The 20,134-nt window shown below is 58.2% G+C and overlaps 1 protein-coding gene across 2 annotated transcripts in view; it reads right to left on the reverse strand.

The window, feature by feature from the left end:
- The window catches only part of ATOH8 (atonal bHLH transcription factor 8), a 31,628-nt gene extending 13,967 nt beyond the window's left edge, over positions 1-17,661 (reverse strand). For both annotated transcript variants that reach the window (XM_040623236.1, XM_040623235.1), the window contains exons 1-2: positions 16,512-17,661; positions 7,698-7,889 (exon numbers count right to left, since the gene is read on the reverse strand). In XM_040623236.1, the coding sequence (XP_040479170.1) occupies positions 7,698-7,889; positions 16,512-17,282 (963 nt within the window). In that variant the 5' untranslated portion in view covers positions 17,283-17,661. The remainder of the gene's footprint in view (positions 1-7,697; positions 7,890-16,511) is intronic.
- Between the last annotated feature and the right edge of the window lie 2,473 nt (positions 17,662-20,134).

Consider the following 20,134-nt stretch of genomic DNA (forward strand, 5'->3'; position numbering starts at 1 on the left):
CCAGGGGATGTGAGGAAGGCAGGCCGCGCCCTGCCATCTCCCTTCCTCCCTGATGCTGGTGTCCTAGCTGCCAGCCCTGCCCCAGCACCCCGTGGGCTCCGGACAGGCCACCCGGTGACTGCTCCCAGGAGGTGCCCAGATTCCAGGCAGACATCTCCCAGAAGCTTCTGGCAGAGACAGCCAGTTCTTAAAAAAGGCTTCATGTCATAGTGCAATCAGCCGAGGGGCCCAAGCACAAGGGTGTTCGTTAACGCCACTGTGATCCCCAAGCACCTCTGTGTTGTTCTCTGAGGAGCCGATGGGGGTCTCCGCCTTATCTCTGCCCCCGGACGCCGTTGGCGTCTTTGTGCCTCTCCAAGACCCGAACACTGATGGCCTGGGCCCTGCCCACAGCGTGCCCTCCCAGGCACCTTCCTTCCTGTCTGTCCCCTCCAGCCGAGCTTTTATGAAAACAGTCCCTTCCAACAATCCCCAATTTTAACAGTTTCGAGAAGGAAGAGAGTCTGGCAGCATCCAGGAGAACTAATTAGGTGGTCTTCAGGCACCTTCGAGGAGGAAGAAAAGTCATAAGTGGTGTAAGAGGAGGAAGAAACAACATAAAAAGAAAACGAGGGGAAACAAAATAAAAACCAGAGATAAAAATCCAGAGAAAACAGCGGCGCCTGAGAAACAAGGATCCCAGCCGCCAACTTTTACGGCGTCCAGCCCTGTTATTCATAAGTGAGTTTCCTCTCTCACAAAGGACCTTTTGCACGGTTTTCCCTTCTGCCTCCAAACCAGCTGCTCGCGCTGTTGTATCCTGAGTGATGATGAGGCTCTGAAAGGGTTTTTTGGGAACAGATGGCCAGGGGAGAGCTGGGGAATGTGCCAGCAGCGGGCTGGGCGGGCTGCCAGGGCCTGCGGTGACTGAGTGCTTGGGCTTCCAGCTCGCGTGCTTTCCCTGCCCTCTGCCCTCCGTGGCGCCAGCAGGCCTTCCCAGCGAGCGCTCGGAACATCTGGAGTCTGGGGCTGCCAGGAGGGGGGGCCGCGGCGGCCGGGCGGGGGACCCTCTGTTCCAGCGGAGCTCCCATGGACTCGCCACCAGGCCCGCCTCGCAGAACAGCTAATCAAAACCACAGCGCCCCGAATGGGAACCAGGCGTGCTCCCAGCTGCAGCCAGAGGCCGCCAGGCGGCTTAACCCGGTGTCAGGGCTCGCCAGCGGTGCAGCGCTGGGGGTGCACGGGGCTGACGACACCCCCGGCCCACCCCACCCGGCGCCACCCCCAGCGCCACCCCCAGCGGGCTATTGGCTCCCTGCAGCTAAATGGAGCCTCCACGTGCTGCAGCCCGGCTGCGTACATAAGAGCTGCTGCTCCGGGTGAGGCGCTGCACCCGGCCGTTTGCGGGGGGCCTCCGGGTCGGGCCACCCCACAGGGCAGCGTGCGAGCTTGAGGGCTCGGCAGGCCTCCGGAGTTGAAGAGCATGGGGTTTGGAACCAAAGAGACACAGGCTCGGAACGGCTCCACCACTTGTTAGCCATGTGCCCCCCTCTTGGCCTCCGTTTCCCCTCTGTGTGGGGAAAGGGGTCCGCACTTGCAGGGTTAGTGTCATATGAGGTACAGGTAACGTATGTGAGGCGTCTGGCCGACAATGGGCACTTAGCGCATTGCAGACACGATTGCTGGCGACAGTTTTTTAGCATTATTACTGGGTACAACCAAACATTAGGCATGTTTTGTAGTATCCACGAACTTTGAAAGCCCAGGAATTTCTGGGGTGGCTGCACGCTCATCTCCCCTTATGGGTACAGGATCAGGGCTTGGGGCTGAAGTGCTCGAGAGCGACAGGTCCCCCATTCAGAGCTATTCATCCTTATTTGCCTTCTGGTTGATCGGTCATTCACCCACCCCAGGCACAGCCCTTTCCTGAGATACTCCTTCGTGGGGTTCCACATGAAGTTGTTACCGTACAGCTGTAAATTCCTGAGATTTCCTCTCCGGCACTCACTGAGAAAATGCCAGCCCTTTCTCAACTGGGATCTTGTGTAATCGCTCCAGCAAGGTGGCAAGGAAGGCATGTGGGTTCTCGCTTTACAGATGAGAGGATGGGGGCGGGGAATCAGAGAGGTTAAGTGACATGCCCAATGTCACACAGCTAGGAAGTGCCAGTGTCAGGACTCAAACCCAGGTCTCCGGCCCCAGTGCTCTACCCTTCTCCTACTTCACAGTCTTGCTGAGGGCTCCTTGTTATGCTTTTATATGCCTTAAAGTTAAATGCCAGCACCACAAAGAACTGAAAAGAACGGCAGGGTTCAACTTAACCCCCACCTACACAGACACCCTTTCTCCAGTGTCCTGGCCCAAGGGTCACTGAGCCTCTGCAGGGATTTCCAGAGGAGCACCCTGGCTCAAAGAGGTGCTCCAGGGGGGCAAGGGTTCTCTGAAGGGTTTCTGCATCCCCAGAGTGTGAGAGGAGAGAGGAAAGCAGCACCTCACCTCTACCCCACCTGGGGACCATCAGAGGGCCGAGTTCTGCCTTCCGGGGGAAAGCTGGCTCCGAGCTCACCTGTGAGGCTCCCCAGCCAATGATCCCTCCAACCCGGTCCCTGCCAGACTTGTGGACTAATAATGTCAAATGTGAGAGGAGAAACGGCAGCTGAGAGAACACTCTGTGTTAGAGAGCAAACAGCTGGCGACAAACGTCTATGTAATTGGAATGCCAGAAAAAATAAATTGCATCCATTTTTATGACTAGAAGGGAATTTGATGGTGGTTTCCCACCCACCCCCCTTTTCTTCCCAGCATAGATGGACTCTATGGGCTTTGAAGGCAAATGGTATTTATCTCAGTAACTTGGCCGGGAGGATTTGGAAAGAGAACATCCTCTCACACACCTACTTCCATGTGGGAGGCAGGACAGGGAAGGGCAGGGCCCCCCCGCACACCTCTCTTACTGGCTAAGGAACTTTGGTCAAGTTCCTCAGGCCTCTGAACCTCAGCTTTGTCATCTGGGCAATGGGACAGCACCAGTACCCAGCTCGCAGGCTTGGCAGGAAGAGTCACGAGGTGACCCATCACAAGACCTAAGCACCATGCCCAGCATGTAATCCAGGCTCTAAGAACCTCAGGGATTATCAGCGCTCCCGGCGGTCTCTGGGAGCAACTCTCAGATCTGTGTGAAATGCCCATGCAGGGCACGGGGAAGTAAGAGTGACACGTTTCGCCATTCAGACAGAGAAAGGGGCTGAGGTGACCTCAGCTTGGAGAGCCGACCCCAAAAGGCCTTAGAAATCACTTCTGGTGACAACTCCCCTTACAGGAGTGGACACGGAGGCCCCAGTGGGGGGTGACTATGTACATGCAGGTGGGGACAGAGCCAGGACAGTGCCTCTCGGTGGACACTCTGGGCCCAGACACAGGAGGCCCTGCACACAGGCGGCTGGGTGCAGCCAGAGGAGGAGCTCTCGAGACTCTGCTTCACGGGCTCGGGGGCTTGGGGCAAGGCCCACTTACACAGCAGGAGCCACCAGTCTTGTCCAAGGCCCCGGCTCCGCTGCTCAGACAGTAAGGGGTCCCTCGAAACACCCTTGGCTCCCAATGACCCCCAACCCACAACCAACGCACCACCTCAGCTTGTCCCCAATACCAAAGCTAGGGAAGTCTGCACACGAGATGTTCTTCCAGAAAGGAGTCAGGTCGCTCTGGGACCTGCCAGCACCAAGAAAAGCCTCCCCTGCCTAGAGAGCAGCAGGAAGAGAGGGAAGACGCAAGTCGAACGGCACCGCACCCACTCCGCGCTTCCCCCGGCTCCGAGTGTCCGCAGGGTGAGTCGCAGCCGCTCAGCCTTGCAGAGCCGGCCGCCCCCCAGCCAGCACAGTCCCGGGGGGGCCCTAAGTGGGGGCTGCCCAAGCTTCCAGAATAGCCCTTCTCTCCGTGCATCGTGACCTTTTTTCTCTCCCCATCCCCAAATGGCCTGCAAGCAACCCGAGGGCAGGGACTTGCTGGCCATTTAGCACCCGGGTCGAAACTATGCCATCAATGTTAGTAGCCGTTGTTTTACTCTGATTATGAGTCCAGAGGTTAAAGTTGCTGGAAAGGGGTGCCCTGGATTGTGGGAAATCGGTCCATTCCTATTCTGCAGGTCTGGCAAGCGCAGCCCCCCCCCAGCCCAGGTGTGCAACAGTCCTGCTGTTCTTCCTCCCCCTTCTCCTCCGAAGCTCCCAGGAGCTGCTGCTTTAAGAACAGGAGCGCAGAAACATGGCCCGGAGCCAGGTCTTAGCGCATTATCTCCAGCTCCAGCCAGAGTCAGAACTGAGCTCTCCAAGGCGAGTCTCCTCCTCCCCCCACCACAACCCCCCCACCCCTGCCCCCATCCCTGGGCTGGGCGGCCTCTGACACAGGCCTCGCTGCCACACGACCCTATTTTCCAAACGAGGCTCTGAGCTCTCAAAGTTGTGTCCTGTGAGGCCCAGAGACAGAGGACCCATGGGTCAAGGGATGCAGGTCTCTGGCCCTGGCAGGGAAGGGCGGAGATGGGCCAGAGGAGGCACCTGGGGCCTGACGGGGGTAAGGTGGGAACTGAATTCACTTTAAATCCCATTCTTGGGGCGCCTGGGTGGTGCAGTGGTTAAGCGTCTGCCTTCAGCTCGGGGCGTGATCCCGGCGTTATGGGATCGAGCCCCACATCAGGCTCCTCCACTGGGAGCCTGCTTCTTCCTCTCCCACTCCCCCTGCCTGTGTTCCCTCTCTCACTGGCTGTCTCTCTCTGTCAAATAAATAAATAAAATCTTTAAAAAAATAAATAAAATAAAATAAAATAAATCCCATCCTTAACAGGTCTGGGGCGGGGGCATCAAGGCAGCTCATGAGAGCTACAAGGGATCTCAGAGGACACCGCGCACATTCTCTCAAGGAGGCATCCTGAGAAAGGGTCTCCCGGCCTCTTGGGGACACATTCACTGTGAGGGCGCCATCGAGGGGGACAGCTGAAATCGCTATCAGTCGCGCTGGTGAGGGCCACCACCGTCACAGCTGCCATTTACAGAGGACTTCCTTGGAGCCGCACACTTACACTGACATATGTTTTCTAGTTTCTTCCCTTCTTTGCCCTCTATTTCTCTTCTTAGGATGTAAGCTTGGCTCACTCCCATTCCCAAACCCTCAGTGGCTATACGGGAGGGGGACAGAGGCTTGATCTGAGCTCCCAGTCCATCCACTCTGTCTACAGGGACTATGGAGGGTCAAGCCCCGGTGCGAACTCACTGCACATTCTCAATATACATTGAGTGAATGAACGAATCATCAAGTGAATCTCCAGGGACACCAGCCCCCTTGGTTCTGGAAAACAAAGCGGTGGCCGGCCCCAGCCACTCAGGGCCACGGGGCAGGTCACTAGAGACCCTCCCTGAGGGCACCTCAGGACTCACCTACCCACACAGTGACAGACATGCAGGAAAGCACAAACCACAGAAACGGGGTGGCCCTGTGAACCCCCAGCCTGCCAGGACAGAACACTGGGGCTGGACCAGTCCTCAAGTTGTCCTGGCACCTCCAGGACCCTGTCCATCTATGTCCTCTTGGCAATGCTGACGGTGCAGGCAGCACCTGGGGGACAGCAGCCCAGAGACAGCCACCCAGCAGGAGGGGACGCAGGATGCAAGCCACCCCATGCTCTTCCGAGGCGAGGTGAGGCAAGACCCCCGCTTGGACATGGAGGCTGGAAAGCGCCTGAGAAATCACTGGTGATGTTTCCAGCACACCCAGTTATCAGCGACAGAACTGAGGCTCGAAGCTGTGAAAAAATGGGTCCAAGATGGCACAGCTGGTAGGTGACGAGGAGGGGTTTTGACGCTGGGAACCACAATCTGTCACCTCTGTCTCCCAATCGGGACAATGGGGAGTTGGACCAGGTGGTCTCTAAGGTGGCTTAGATTTGAGGGGATTTCAGGGGAAGTCAAAAGCTCATCTCTGCTGGGCATCTTCACCCGCCTCTCCCTCTGTCCTCCCCAGCCCAGGACACTATCTGCTCCAATCAAGTAACAGGGAAGGGTCAGCACTGCTGTCTCGGTGCAGGAGGGGGGACCTGAGAGCTGAGGGGGGAGGTGCGGGGATGATGGGTGGATTGGGAGCCAATGGTGCCTACCCACCCTGCCCATCCACACCTCCAGGCCGCCCGAATGCCACGGGAAGTTCACCCAGAGTTTACAAACCTCCTTTGTCACAGAGCCCTGCATGGAGCCATCAATCACGCCCTTAATTTACCCGTGTCACTTTCCAGAGGAAAGCCGCCCTGCCAGCAGCCAGTGGCGCTTCCTCTCTCACCCACTTGATGAGGATTTCATCTAATTGGTCCACGTTAAATCACTCCCAGGAATGCAACGTACAATTACCGCGGCAGCAGCAGTGGCCAGCGGTGGGGACGTGAGGGGCCCTCTCCGGCGGAGGCAGGAGAGTCCATGGGGGGCCTTCCTGGCTCAGGGCCCAGAGGCCTCTGGGAAACCTGGAGAACCCGGAGAAGAGCCTGCTGGAAAGGAGGGGCTGGGAGAGGAATGTCAGGGATGAGAGGGAGAGGCAGGCCAGGAAGGAAGGAGGAGGTGGAAGGAAGCATGGAGGATGCCAGTCACCGGGCTCCCCTACCCTCTCCATCCTGGGATGCCCAGAGGGGCCAGGCATCTCTCCCAGCATCCACCCACCTCGCAGACACACACTGGGTCCCTCTCTGTGTCTCTTCCCCTGGCCTCATAGGAACAGAGGCCCAGAGGGTTGCCATAAGCCTTGCTCAGTACTGCCTGGCACTGACGCCCAAGTGGAAAGGCTGGGAGCACAGGCATTCAGGGACCACGGCTGCACCCCCCACCCTTCCTCCTGCACATATTTCTCCGAACACATCAAGCTTGGTACACGCCGGTTCCTCTGTCTTGGATGCTGTGCCCTGCTTCACCTTCCTGGTGACCTCCTGGTTGTCCTTCTGGTCCCGGATAAAATACCACTTACCCTAAAATGCCCTTTCAAACGTTCCCTTGGCAGGAGACGTAACCTGTCCCTTCTCTGCCTGGCCTTCCGCCGCCCCTAGCCCAGACCTCCGCAACCACCTTGCCATATTGTACCACCAGATGCGCTGGCAGAAGGGTCACTCTGACCACCCTGTGAGCTTCACGGGGACTGGAACCGTGACTGTCACCTCTATATCCCTGCCCACAATGCTCGGCAGGTGGTTGGGGATCAGCAAATATCTCCAGAGCGAATGAATGAATTACGAACACCATTCGCCTTAATGCACGGCCTCAGGTAATCCACAGGCCAAGTCATACTCCCAAACATGCCCACGGGCTCTCCTGGTCTGGGACCCTGCTCAGAGGATCTCGTTCTGGCTCCTTCTGATACAACATCTATCAGGGGCCATGTGAGCACATCAGCACCAGAGCACAAAAAACCAGAGAGAGCTTCAGAGACACCATCTTCCTCATTAAGGGAGCAAGTCCAGACCCAGAGGCCCAGGGTGACTGTGCAAGGTACCCGCCAGCCCCGTGACCAGGAGTAGGTCACGCCCATAATCTCAGGGGTGTGAGGAGCTCTGAAGCTGGAGCGACCCCCAGCAAACCTCTAGGAGGCTGATCTTGCTGGCCCCTCAGAAGCCAGGGTGAGTGGGATGCCCCGATTTCTGTCGCCACCGCTCCCGTCCCCCTCCGGAGGCTGCTGCCTGAGTGGCCGGCACGTACCTTGCGCTTCTTGGCCCGTCCCTCAGCCTGCAGGGTGCGGGTGCAGCGCTGCACACACTCGGAGAAGCTGAGGTTGCTGTGGTCGGCGCTGTAGTCGAGGTCGGCCAGCCGCGCCAGGGACAGGATGTAGTTACAGGCGATCCGCAGGATGGCCAGTTTGGACAGCTTCTGCCCGTAGGAGTAACACGGCACCTGGGGGTTGAGAAGGCATCAGGAGGGGCTGCCGGGGGCTCTGTGCTGAGCGCGGCCCAGCAGGGCACCCTGGCCAGGCAGACGGGGCCACTCACAATGATGTCCCGCTGCCCGAAAGTGGACCGCCGGGCAGCAGAGGGGGCCCGTCTAATCCCTTGACCCGGATTTTATTTTCTGTTCTGAGCACCCACTGTTTTCCCGCACGCCTCTCAACTCGTCCACTCACAGACTCCAGGAGGCATCCATGCCCCCGTTGGGTAGGGGAAGAAACTGAGGTTCACCTCATGCCCACACGGCAACAGGAGTGAAGCCTGTGAGTCCCCACCGCGACAGAGCTCTGTCCCCCACGCTCCCTAAGAAGGGGTCTCTCGTATTTTTCAGCTCCGATACTCCATTTGCTCACTTATCCAGCAACCCTGGTCTTGTGGGACACGCCGGGGTCCACCTACGAATAATGACTTGATTCCTGACTTCAGAGAACTCACACTCCTCAAGGGAGATGTTACAATGTCATCACAGAGTTAGGTACACAGGACGCTGGGAACATACGAGAAGGAGAGTGCCAGGCTTAGCTGGGAGGGCTTTCTTTTTCTTCATGCCCTCGGGACCTGCAGTGCTGCTGGGCAGGCAACAGGTGCATCACAAATATTTACAGCCCCAACCAGACTTGACAGGCTTGTCAGTGACTCAGTGCCAAGCAGACACTCACGAATTGCACAAGAGATTGTACGGGGTGAAGAGAGGAAGCGTCTAACTTTCTAACCCTGTCCACCAATGTTTGTCCCGTGCGCGTGTGCAAAAAGCAACGATGACACAGCTGAGCTCTGTGCTGCGACGTGCAAATGGGCCCACGACGTGCTAACCAGCACGGCCTACCGCCCCTCTGCTCCACAGCTCACCTAGACGGCTGCCCCGTGCTCACCCAGCCCCCAGGGCCCCGGTTCCCTCCTCTCTCTGGCATTCCAGACCCGGACACAGCCTCCACCCCTACCACCGACTCTGGTCCCCATTAACCACCCTCCCGCAGAGTGGGTCGCCCCAGCAGGTCCACTCAACAAGTATTTGGTGAGTAACCCCCATATATCAGGCCCTGTTCTGGGCCAGTGGTTCTCCACTGGGGATGATTCTGTCCCTCAGGGGACTGTCGGCAATATCTGCAGACATTCTTCACCGTCAGTACTGGGGCACAGCGGAGGAGAGGGGGTACCGGCCCCTGCCGGGTAGATGCCAGGGACGCTGCTAAACACTGCAATGCACAGGGTCCTGTACGGCCCCCGCCATAGGGAACGGCCCGGCGCAAGCCGCCGCTGGTGCAGAGACGGAGAAAGCACGAATAAGACGGTCCCCTCAGAGGGGGACCCTAAATGCATCTTCCACTTTGTTCTCACTTTGTCCAGGAGCTCTCTCTGACCTTCCCCACCCAACTCTACACCGGGGCGGGAGGGCACGGGGGGGCAAGGAGAGGCCAGCCAGGGCGGGCACCTGCCCTTAACAGTGCTCTAATAGCCCCCCAACTGTCCTTAACTCCCAATTGTTGTGACTTATTTAATGGCCCGTCTGCCTGTGAGCTGATGGGGGGAGGCCCACGTCCGCAGGGCCTGGCACAGGTCTTCCCCCTCACAGGCCCTCCGAAGGGTTTGTTGAATGAGAATGAATGAACAAATGAATGATCTACTTCCATGTTCATCAGGGGGCTCCAGAATGTTTAGAAAGGTGTTCAAAACCCTTTCCTCTCTCTGAGGATGAAGATTTAGCTATTCAGTGTAGAGTTTAAGCACACATGCCTTTTGGTCATCTGGGTTCAACTCCTGACTCTAGCTCTCCCTGGCTCGCAGACCCTAGGGGACTTATGTCACCTTTCTGAGGCAAGGCGGGGTGTGTGTGTGTGTGTGTGTGTGTGTGTGTGTGTGTGTGTGTGTGTTTCCTCTTCATATGCTAACAGGCCTGCCCTCACCAGGACCAGCACAGAGTAAGGCCTGATACAAGTCAGCGAGTCCTTACCACTGGGGCTGCAGACCGTCTCCAAAGGGGGCTGCAGACCGTCTCCAAAGGGGGCTCCAGAGCAGGTGAGGGGCAGGAGCCCTGGAGCCAGGACACGACCTGCTCATCACCGCCCCCCCCCAACCAGCCAGGGTCCTGAAATGTCACCCACACCAGAGGCAAGGTTTGTTGTCCCCTTTTAAAATCTTCCAGCAGCCAGGAAGTTGCCCCTCAGGAGATTAGGAAACCGAAGGAGGGGCAGGTTGGTGACAGAGAGAATGCTGGACTCCTGTGTCCCCCCACTCCCCCAGCTCTGGCTGTGCCTCCAAACCCAGCCAAGAAAAGCCAAGAAAAGCCGGCAGAACAATGCACTTTGCCTGTTCCCTACCAGAGTCCAGAGAATCCTGCTTTATCAGCCTGAACAAATAAACAAGGTCTGTGGAACAGAAAGGTTCCCGGGAGTCCTGGCACAGGGGAGGGGGGTGCGTCTCAAGAGCCAGCCCAGCACCTCTGCCCCCTCTGCACCCAAGAGGGAGTGCCTACCTGCCAGAGGCCCTTGGGCGCTGGGTGCCCCTCTGTGACACTGGTCCCTACTGGGGTTTTCACCCAGGGGCCACTCTGGGAGTTACCCTGCTCGTTGAGCTCTTGGCCCCTGAACAGATGGGCTTTCCTGCCAGTGGGGACCAGGGATCTCGGGAAGGACCTACGCATGGGGACACAGGGTCACTGCAGGATTATAGGGCAACAGATGAGGCCAAGGCTAATCTAGAGGCTCCAGTCCAGGTTGTGGGCCAGTTTTGTCACTCTGTCCCATTGCTTCTATCAAAATCCAGATCTGACAAGGAAACCATCTATGGGGCTCTAGTGATATATCTAGCACATGGCAACAGACAGGTAGTCTGTCCCACTTAAAAGCTTCCCCACAATAAAGACTGTTACCCCACCTGCACAGGAAGATGCAGGGAGGTAGACATACTGGGGCCCAGTTCACTCAGCTAAGACCTGAAGCTAAGCCAGGAGCTTGTCTGTCTAGTACGCAAGAAAGGTTCATGGCCACAGAGCTCCCCAGGCTCCCGCCAGCACAGGTGGCCTTATGTAGGATGCCATGGGTGCCTTTCGGGCAGCTCACTCCTCCTCCTCCCCCTCCCCTGGGTGGGAGGTGCTCCTTGGCTCATCTGTTTAATTCCAGATCCTCCTGGTGCCCAGGCCCGGGGATGCAGCTGCGTGGCCCCAGAAGCCCAGTTCAGAAGCACAACGGCCTGGCCCCCACAAAGTAAGAGTCTGGCAACAGGTCCTAGTTCCGGGAGGTGGAGGAAGGGTGGAAAGAGCTGGTCTGAGCCGCAGGCACTTACCACTGACTTTGGGAGGTGCCTTTGCTCTCTGAGCCTTTGTTCTCTCGTCTCCAGAGTAGGAACGACAATGCCTGGGTACCTTACGTGATTGTTGGGACCAGGCCACCCCTGGCTGCTTATCGTAATCTACTAAGGGGATTTTTAATACAATGCCTATATTTATCTTTAAACAGCCCAGTGAGAAAGGAATGATCTCTTCCACTCCGCAGAGAAGCATCTGATGCCTTAGCTGGGCTCTTTCCAATTAGCTGGAAACAACTGCTTGTGGATGTGGATGGGCCCTGACGGCCAAAGTTCGGGGGATAGGCAGCCCACCCTTCTGAGCTGGGGATGGAGGGTTCCGGACTGATGATCCCATGGGACTCTAGCCTGTGTGCATGACCAGCTGCCCCAGCACCTGCAGAGGACCGGCTCAGCAGCGCTCTGCTCCCCTAGTCAGAGGACACAGGGCAAAGGAGGCTGCACGCCTCCTTCGGTTCCTAACATTGCCTTCAATTCCTAACACTGCCCAACTTCTAGGAAAGTAAAAGGTCCTGCCTTGTGCTCACCCCACAAGGATTTTTAAGCTTCAAAGGGCCAGGTCTGGGGATTGTCACAAGGTCCCATATGCTCCCCAAACATTCCATCCCACCCATCCTAAGCCAGACTCTCTTCTGGCTCCAGGAAGCAGGAAAAGGTGGGAAGGGCACTGGCCTGGGAGCCTGAGGACCTGGCTCTACTCCTGGCCATCCACCGTGACCTTAGACAGTCCCATGACCTTAAAGGATCTCAGCTTTCTTACCACTGGAGTCCCCGCTACCTGCGAAGGGGATGGCAGGAGGCAAATACAGGAAGTTGTGCAGAGGAACAATGCCAAGAAGCTACCAGCCCATGCAGGAAAGTGCTCAAAGCCGTCCCCCCCTTCAGATCCTGCCCAGGATGCCCTTCTGGAAGCCCGTCGGGACCGCTAGATCCACAGAGCTCCCACAGCACTGTGTGCACAGCCCACAGCTGAGCACCTGGTTCCACTGGAAATTCTTCTCTAATCTCTCACGTCAGTGAGGGCTGGCTTCCTGGGGTGAAGCCACTTGGTGCAGGGCTGTTCAAAGTCCTTGTTGAGCTCTACCGATATGGGTTCTCTAACGTCCCCTCTCCACACAGCCACGAGGCTGGACCCTGAGAACCTGGGTGTTAGTAGTTACGAGCCGTGGCCCGAGGGCCAGACAGGCTGGGAAAGATGACCACAGACACGCAACAACAAGCTCAGGTCGGGCACTTCGCCCAGTGCAATGAGGCTCAGTAAAGAGCCCCTTGGTGACAGGTCACGAGGCCTCTGTCACCCCTCAACCATGTGGACGGAGTCTCCCCATTCCCTGAGGAGGTGTGCACTGGCTGCTGTGGGGTCACAGCCCCCTGGAGTGCTATGGGGTCTGTGACTGAGGGCCGCCATCCCTATGCCCCCTCGTGGTCCAGCTGAGTTCCCCCCGTGAGGATCCTCTGGGAGGCTCCAGGGGCAGCAGAGAAGGGGGCCCAGGCCCAACTTGCTTGGCACCCCCTTCCTGAAGAGACACTTCAGCAGGCCCCGAGGGCTCCTCGCTGCCACCTCGGGCCTCTGCCCTGCAAGGCTGCCATTGGTCCAAGGCTGAGCGGCTTCAAGTTTTGAGGGGAGAGAGGAAATCGGTGCACACACACCAGATGTCCCAGTATGCTGCCAGGAGGCCAAGGCCAGAACGCTGGCCTCTCCCCTCCCCTGCTGCCCCTCCCCCCAGCAAGGCCAGGCTTTCCTTTCGACCCCCTCCCACCTGGCCCCGGAGCAGCCCTGCACACGGCCAGGCCCAGCTGTGCACACATGGCCTTCACATGAGGCGGCAGGGAGGGCCCTATGCAGCTGGGCCGGTGGCATGTGCTGTGGCCTGACCATCTGCCCTGCACACCCCCACCCCTCACCAGACCGGAGGCCCTCTCCCCCACCTGCACTTCCTTGGCCAAGCAGCTCCCTCCTCTTCCCTCCCTGGTTAAGAGCAGAGTGGACTGGAGCAAACAGAAGGCTTCCCGTTACTGAGGGGCTGAGGGTGGACAGCTGCGGGGCATTCAAGAGGCTGAGAGGCAGAGCCCTTAAAAGCCTGGGCATCGCAGCAACTCACTGAGTCTGACTTGAATCCAGGCTCTACAGTGACAACGGCACTACAGTGACAACAGCTATGCGAGCTGGGACTGCATCATGCCAAGGAGCCACAGCGCACCCACATCTAGCGAATGGCACACCACGGGGCGGGCAGGACAAAAGCCACAAGGCCCCCGTGGGGTAGCAAAAGGCTGCGATACCTCGCCCGACTTAGGCAAGCACTCTGAACCTCAGTTTCACTCTCTGTGAAATGGGGGGAGGATCATAATTATACCTATTCCATTAAATGAGCTAATCCCCATAACTGCCTCGCACAGCGCTCGCCGCAAAGCACCATCCGACAGAGGGTAGCTCCTATGATTGTTACTGAAATGATTAAGAATGTTTATTTCCGCACCTCTCAAGGCCTTGCCTGGCACTGAGGACACTCTAAGTGCTCAAGGAATGTTCATTCCTCCTACAGCCCCCATTCCTGTCTTCATTTGCTCCCTGTGAAGAAGCTACGTCGGGGGGCGGGGGTAAGCCTTATCGTCATTTTCCAGCTTTAGCAACTGAAGCCCAGAGAGGAAAAGGGACTTTTTATGGTTACACAGAAAGCATGCAACAGAGGCACGACTCAAACCCTGGCCTCTGGACACCTCACCCTGTGCTCTTTTAACCATACCAGCAAGCTAGCTGCGCAGGGAAACAAAACCCCAGACCGGACCCACAATCCCAGGACTGATCTCAGTGCTGTGATGGCCAAGACCTCATTTTAAGCAGAGCCATCCTCCTTCTTTTCCCTTCTTTGCCTAGGGCCCATTTCAAACAATTGAACTTGAGCCTAGATCCGGAGCTGCAGGCTGTCTGGATTGGGGTGTGTGAGAGCGTATGCGTGCATGCGTGTGCACGCACGCACCTCTTACATGTGGGGGACCGAGGCCCAGAGGAGGAAGGAGCTCCTTCAGGACAGAGGATTCTCTCCGTCTGATGGGGGCTGCGGTGGGTGTGGCCTCAGCGCCTGGCTCTGAGATCACCATCGCCCTGCCTTTATGTCCTTCCCTCCCAGACAGCAGGCCAGTGCCCACTCCGACCTGGCAGCTTTCTGGGGAAGGGACAGAATGGTCTGAGCGAGGAGGGAACAAAAGGGAGCAGGCATCTCCATGGCCATGTATTTGCGTGTGCTCTCGGGCACGTGCAATGACCATGCACAGGTGTAGGGATGTCCCTGAACCTGTCCTTTTGATGTAGAACTTCCCCAGAGAAAGTGTAGAAGTGAAAGGAGACCAGGATTTCAATAATCTCGTCTCAGACTCAGTGATGAGTAAACCAGCTTCCGATCGTTAATAAACACGACAGATACAGATGGCACTGTGGGAAGCATTTGGCCAGGCAGGCATTCCAGAAACCACTGTCATCTTCCCTAACCCATTGCGTGATCTTGGACAAGTCTCCTTCCTTCTTTCTCTAGGCCTCAGTTTTCCATTCCATTAAATGGGGTAATTCAACCTGACAGGATGTTAAGATCAAACAAGATGGAATATTACTGAAAGAAGCAAAAGCCACTGGGTAAATGAGATATTCAGTGGAGCTGAGTACATAGAGACCACGAATACTTTCTCGGAAATGAAAGAGGCAGCCTGAACTGGTAGTCAAAGGACCTAGGTGCCAACCCTGCCCTGCTACTCACCAGCTGTGACACCCTGGGAATCTGAGAGTGTTTCCCTAGTTTCAAGGTAAGCAGGAGGACAGGCATCTTTCTGCCCAGTCTGTCACGCTTCCATCCTGGAGTAGGTTGCTCTATAGGCTGCCACCCTCCCCCGGCATTCAGACACGGAGCTGCTGCCCAAGAGTAAGCCCGAATGTTCCACTGGGCCCAGTGCCCAGGGTCCCAACCGGTGTGGTTGGCCACCTCCCTGACCAAGCATCTTACCCAAACCCAAGAAAGACACTCCGGTTCAAGTCATAGAGCCTCTTTTCTCCCAGGAGCTCAATTCCCTTCCCATGGATGAACACAGGCACCTGTCCACTCTGTCCGCAGGAGAAAGAGAGTGGTATCCAAAAAGAAAATCATGTTTTCTAAAACGCTTTGTTGTTGGCTAAAGCCCAGAGAGGTTGAGTAACTTTCTTGGAGTCGCACAGCAAGTCAGCTGTAGAGTAAGCAAAAAAACCTGACATCCAAACCAGTCACATTCACCCCTAATCCTCCCCCATTCCCTGTGGGGTGGGGGCAGGGAGCACTTACTACCTTCTTCTTAGATCTCCCTTTCTCTAAGAAAAGGAGGAGTCTAGAACCCCAGGGTAGTCCCAGTCTTGTTTAAAGTGTAATTGCAAAACTGCCCCTCCCCATTAGGGTCAATTCTCAGATAAATGTTCTTCTCCATCCCCCTAGAGGACGCTGTCTGGTGAGGGCAGCACCCACCAGCCCCAAACTGAGAAGCCCCTGACTCACCCCAGAACTAGGCTCTGAAGATCCTCCACTCAACCAGTCCCCTCAGTAGACCTACCTGCGTCACCATGAGGTGAAGGGCAGCAGCTGAGGGTATCCCCCAGGAAGGCTCTCACCAGCCAATTCCTGAGGCTGCCTCTGGGGAGGGGATGCGGGCTTGTAGCCCAAATCCTTAAGGATGCCAGGAGATGGGGTGCAGGGCTCCGAAGCAGCCTGAGTGTAGGGGCATCCCTTCTGGGAGGCAGGGACTGAAGAGTGGCTGGCAAAACCAGGTCCATCCCTCTGCAGCATCTTAGGCCTCCCCAGACCCAGACCACGCTAAATGCCTGAGGAGGAAGCGTACCCCCAACACACTGCTTCCTCGCTGGAGACAGATTCCCACATTCCCTCTCTCTACTCTCCACTGCGCCCAAAGGACTCGGGAAGACAAATACTTGCTGCCATAAAAGTGAACTCTGAGGGCTGAAGGTAGACGCGCGGAAGGGTCGCCCCGGGGGTGGGGGGAGAACCTGGGCGTGCCTGGGCCAGAGCTCTCGAACCTTTGCCCCCACTTTGCAAGCTAAGATCCGTACCAACGCTGTGGCAAAGGTTACTGCCCTAGGAGGGCTCAAACCTCTCTGGACCCCGGGGCCGACCCGGCGGGAACAACTTGCTCCTCACACGCACCCTCATCCTCCCTAAAATCTCCCCGCCACTCACCCACCCACACCAGCAACCGTCCCGGGGCTCAGTGAGGGTGTGCGGCTGGGAACCGGTACCTGCTTCCTGAGCGCCTCGAAGGCTGCACTGATCGTGTGCACCCGCGTCCGCTCCCTGGCGTTCGCTAGGAGCCTCCGGGTCTGCTGCAGGGCTTTGATCTCCGAGGCAGCGGTGGTCGCTTCGCCCGGCCGTTTCCTAGGCGACGCGGAGGAATCCGGGTGGTTATTGTAAATTACGTGTGAAATTGACGAGTAAGAACTTTCCCCGGGGCGCGTGGGGGGCGCAGGGCGCACGGAAGACTCCGGGGGCGCAGGGGGCGCCGACGGCGTGGGGCGTGCAGGCGGTGCGCACAGCAAGATTCGGGGACGAAGGCCGGTCTCCCGGAAAGGCTGCGCCTCGGGACCGCCGGGTGGCACTTGGCCCTGGGGCGCCGGAGGCGGCGGCGGCGGCGGCGGCGGTGGCGGCGGCGTGGGGAGTCCCGGCCCCACTGTGCCCAGGGCGAAGCCGCGTTTCCGCGCGTCGGAGACCTCCGGCGCCCGGACGCCCCGGCGCTCCCCGGCCGGGTCCGCGCCCCCACCTGAGGGAACAGCCGGCGCCACAGGGGCTGACACCGGGGCCGCGACCGGCTGCAGCCTCTGGGTCCTGTCGCGCAGCCCGTTGGTGGCGGTGGAGCCGTGCTCGGGCGCTTCCAAGTCCAATCGGAAAGTTTTATAGCCGTTCGCGCGCCGCGCCGGCTCCTTGCCTTTCCGCTTGAGCTTCTTGAGGCCGTTCAGCTCCTTCACGCACACGGTCTTCCACGGCCCGTCCTCGAGAACCGGGATGTGCTTCATGGCGCGGGCAGCGCGCTAGGCAGGGGCGTGGGGCTGCCCGGGCCGCGCGCCCGCCGCGCTCGCTCTGCACGCTGCGCGCCGGCTCTGCCCGGGCGGCCGCGGCGCTCAGCGCCTGGGAGTCTCGGGCTCTCCCCCTTCTCGCGCCCGCCCTCCTCCCTCCCTTTCTCCCCCTCGCCCGGGGCAGCTGCGCCGCCGGCTCCGAGAAGCCGCCGGGCTGTCCGTTCCCGGAGCGCTCAGAGTGTCATCTGAAGTCGCGGCCGCCTTGCCAGCATTTCTGGAGAACGCCCGCTGCGCTCCATCTGTGTTTGTTTAGCCTCAGTTTACACAGAAGCCCAGTTCGCGAGATCAGTCAGCGCCGCCGCCCGGAGAGGAGGCAGCTCCCGCCGCCGCCGCCTCCCCAGCCCCGGCCGCCCGAGCCGCGAGCGCCTTTAAAGAAACAGGAAGCATTTTTCAAAACAGCTGGGCTGCCGGCCGCCTCCTTTGTCCGCGTCCTCTCCACCTCCCCCCACCCCCATCCCTTCTGTCCAGAACCTGCCTCCTCTGGCTCTCCCTCCCCGCCCCCTCCTCAAGTCTGGGGCGCTTCTCTTTTCCCCAGAGAACGGTCCGCTCCCTGCAGAACTCCGGAGCACATGGCTTCTGGGCCCTTCGTCCCTTCCCCAGATCTGAGCTGGGCCTTCTCTACATAGCCTAGCTGACCTCTGAGCGACGCAGAAGCGACCTTCTGCACCCAGCACCTCCCCGTCCCAACTCACCAATGGGGGGGGAGGGGGACAAACAACCAACAAAAAACAAAAAACGGGGCGGCGACTTCTGCGAGGGGGAAGGGGAGGGGGCCCGGTGGGGGAAGGAAAGGCTCCGAGTTGCCCAGACCCTCATTTCCACAGCACCACAACCCCACCCACTCTGTCCCTTGCTGGAGCAGGGAGGCCATGAGTAGAAGGCCTAGGCTATAGGGAAACTGAGGCTCGGAAAAGGAATGTGCTTTCTCACTGTCACACAGCAAGTCAAAGAGGTTGGGGAGAGTGGACACTTCGGATTTAGGTAGGCCTGGCACCTGTGAGATTTGGAAGGCCCCTCACCCCAGACTGCCTGCTAAGCCCGGGTTTACTCATCTAGGAGCTGAGAAGAGCCCGAGACCCAGGCTTGCTGTGAGGAACCGAGGCCCAGGCAACACAGGAGGTACTGGTCGAATGGTGGCTTTGCTTATGATTGTTATTAATAACAGGGACAGAGTAGCTCCTGGAAGCAGCTTTCCTGGGTTCAACCCCGGTTCTGCCACTTACACACTGAGCGATCTCGGGCAAGTCACCGGACCTCTCTGTGCCTCCCTTTCCTCATCTGTAAAAGGGAGGCAAAGATCATCCCTTCCCCTGAGGTGGCTGTGGAGAGTGAGAGCATGCGCACCAGCACTCAGAGCGGGCCTGGCACTAAGGGAGAGCTTGGCACGTGCCCACTGCTACCGGCAGGGAGTAGAGGTCGACTCCCCCGACCTTTGGTCCGCAGTGCCATCCCACTGGAGATTCTGGAAAGAAGAGGTCAAACTAGGGAGCCCTTGCCCAAGGCCCATTTCCCCAAGTCTGCCCCAGAGGACCAGCACAGGGCTTCACCCCTCCCCGGTCCTTTCTCTGAGGCAGTTCCTCCTACAGACCGTGGCAGGCACTTTAAGCAGTTTGGGAGAAGAAGATGGACCCTTAACCCTGGTCTTGGGCTCTGGCCTCTGCAGCCCCTGGGATCCTCATCTTTCTGTTTCAGTCCTTCACTCCCGCCCCCAGACCCACCAGACGTGGTGGGGGTTCTCCTGGGAAAATGCAGGAGGAGGCAGGTGGCATGGTGGCCTGCGGCATGCAGGGTCCTGGGAGATAGGATGGCAGTGCAGGCGGAAGGTTGGGGCAGGAGCATAGAGCTGGGGCTAGGAGCCCATGATAGACCTTGGCTTTTCAACTATTGATCAAGCCCCATGACTGCGGGCCAGACATTTCATCCCACTGGGGTTCTCCTCTGTCCTTGAGGATGATATTTCTGGGAAAGTAAAAAGAGATCCGGGATATAAATCGACTTTGACACAGGGCTTCAAAGATACACGCACGTGTACACATTCACACTCACGGAGGCATGCAGTTTTCTGACTATAGTAAATCCCAAACCTCCGTTTTTTCCATCGAGAGGCATCATCAGAATGCATGTGCTCCCTGAGTCATGCCCTTCCATGGACATCCAGCATCTTCCCGCACCTTCTCTCCCTAGTAAGACCAAGGGTGTGCCCCAGAGAGGAGCCCTCATTCACCTGCTGCTTCCCCAGCCAGCCCCGGGACCCTAATGGCTTGGCTTTTGCTCACAGGTCTCCCACGTCTCCCCTCTGCAGAGCACGCTCTCCCTCACCTTTTGGGACTGGCTCCAGTCTCCCCTCCTCCTATAAACCTTGGCCGACCACCAGAGGCCCCTGTTGCTCTTGCTGGCCTCTGCACATGCTCGCTCACGAGGCTGGCTGCCGTGTATCCTCCACTGAGGCCCTGGCTGACCCCCAGGTTTGTGAGCTCCTGGAAGCCCACAGCCTCCTTCCTCCCTGTCTCCAAGAGTTGGTGCTCAGGAGGCCTTTGCTGGAGGACAGCCAGCTCTCACGTCGCTTACATCCTCCAGAACGCGGAGGCTAAGAGCGGCGCTTGCCTTCTCCTTGTGCATCTAGTCAGCGGCAGACATGGGAGCAAAGCCAGCCCCGCCCCCCTCCAGAGCTGCAGAGGTACTCTCTGAACCTCAGAGTCCTCACCTGTAAAATGGAGATCATGATATTGTCCCTCATAGGGCTGTCACGGGATTACATGAGGCTGCATGTGATGACGTAGAGCCTAGTGATG

This window comes from Ursus maritimus, unplaced genomic scaffold, assembly GCF_017311325.1.
Source record: "Ursus maritimus isolate PB19 unplaced genomic scaffold, ASM1731132v1 scaffold_6, whole genome shotgun sequence".
In the NCBI taxonomy this organism is placed as follows: domain Eukaryota; kingdom Metazoa; phylum Chordata; class Mammalia; order Carnivora; family Ursidae; genus Ursus; species Ursus maritimus.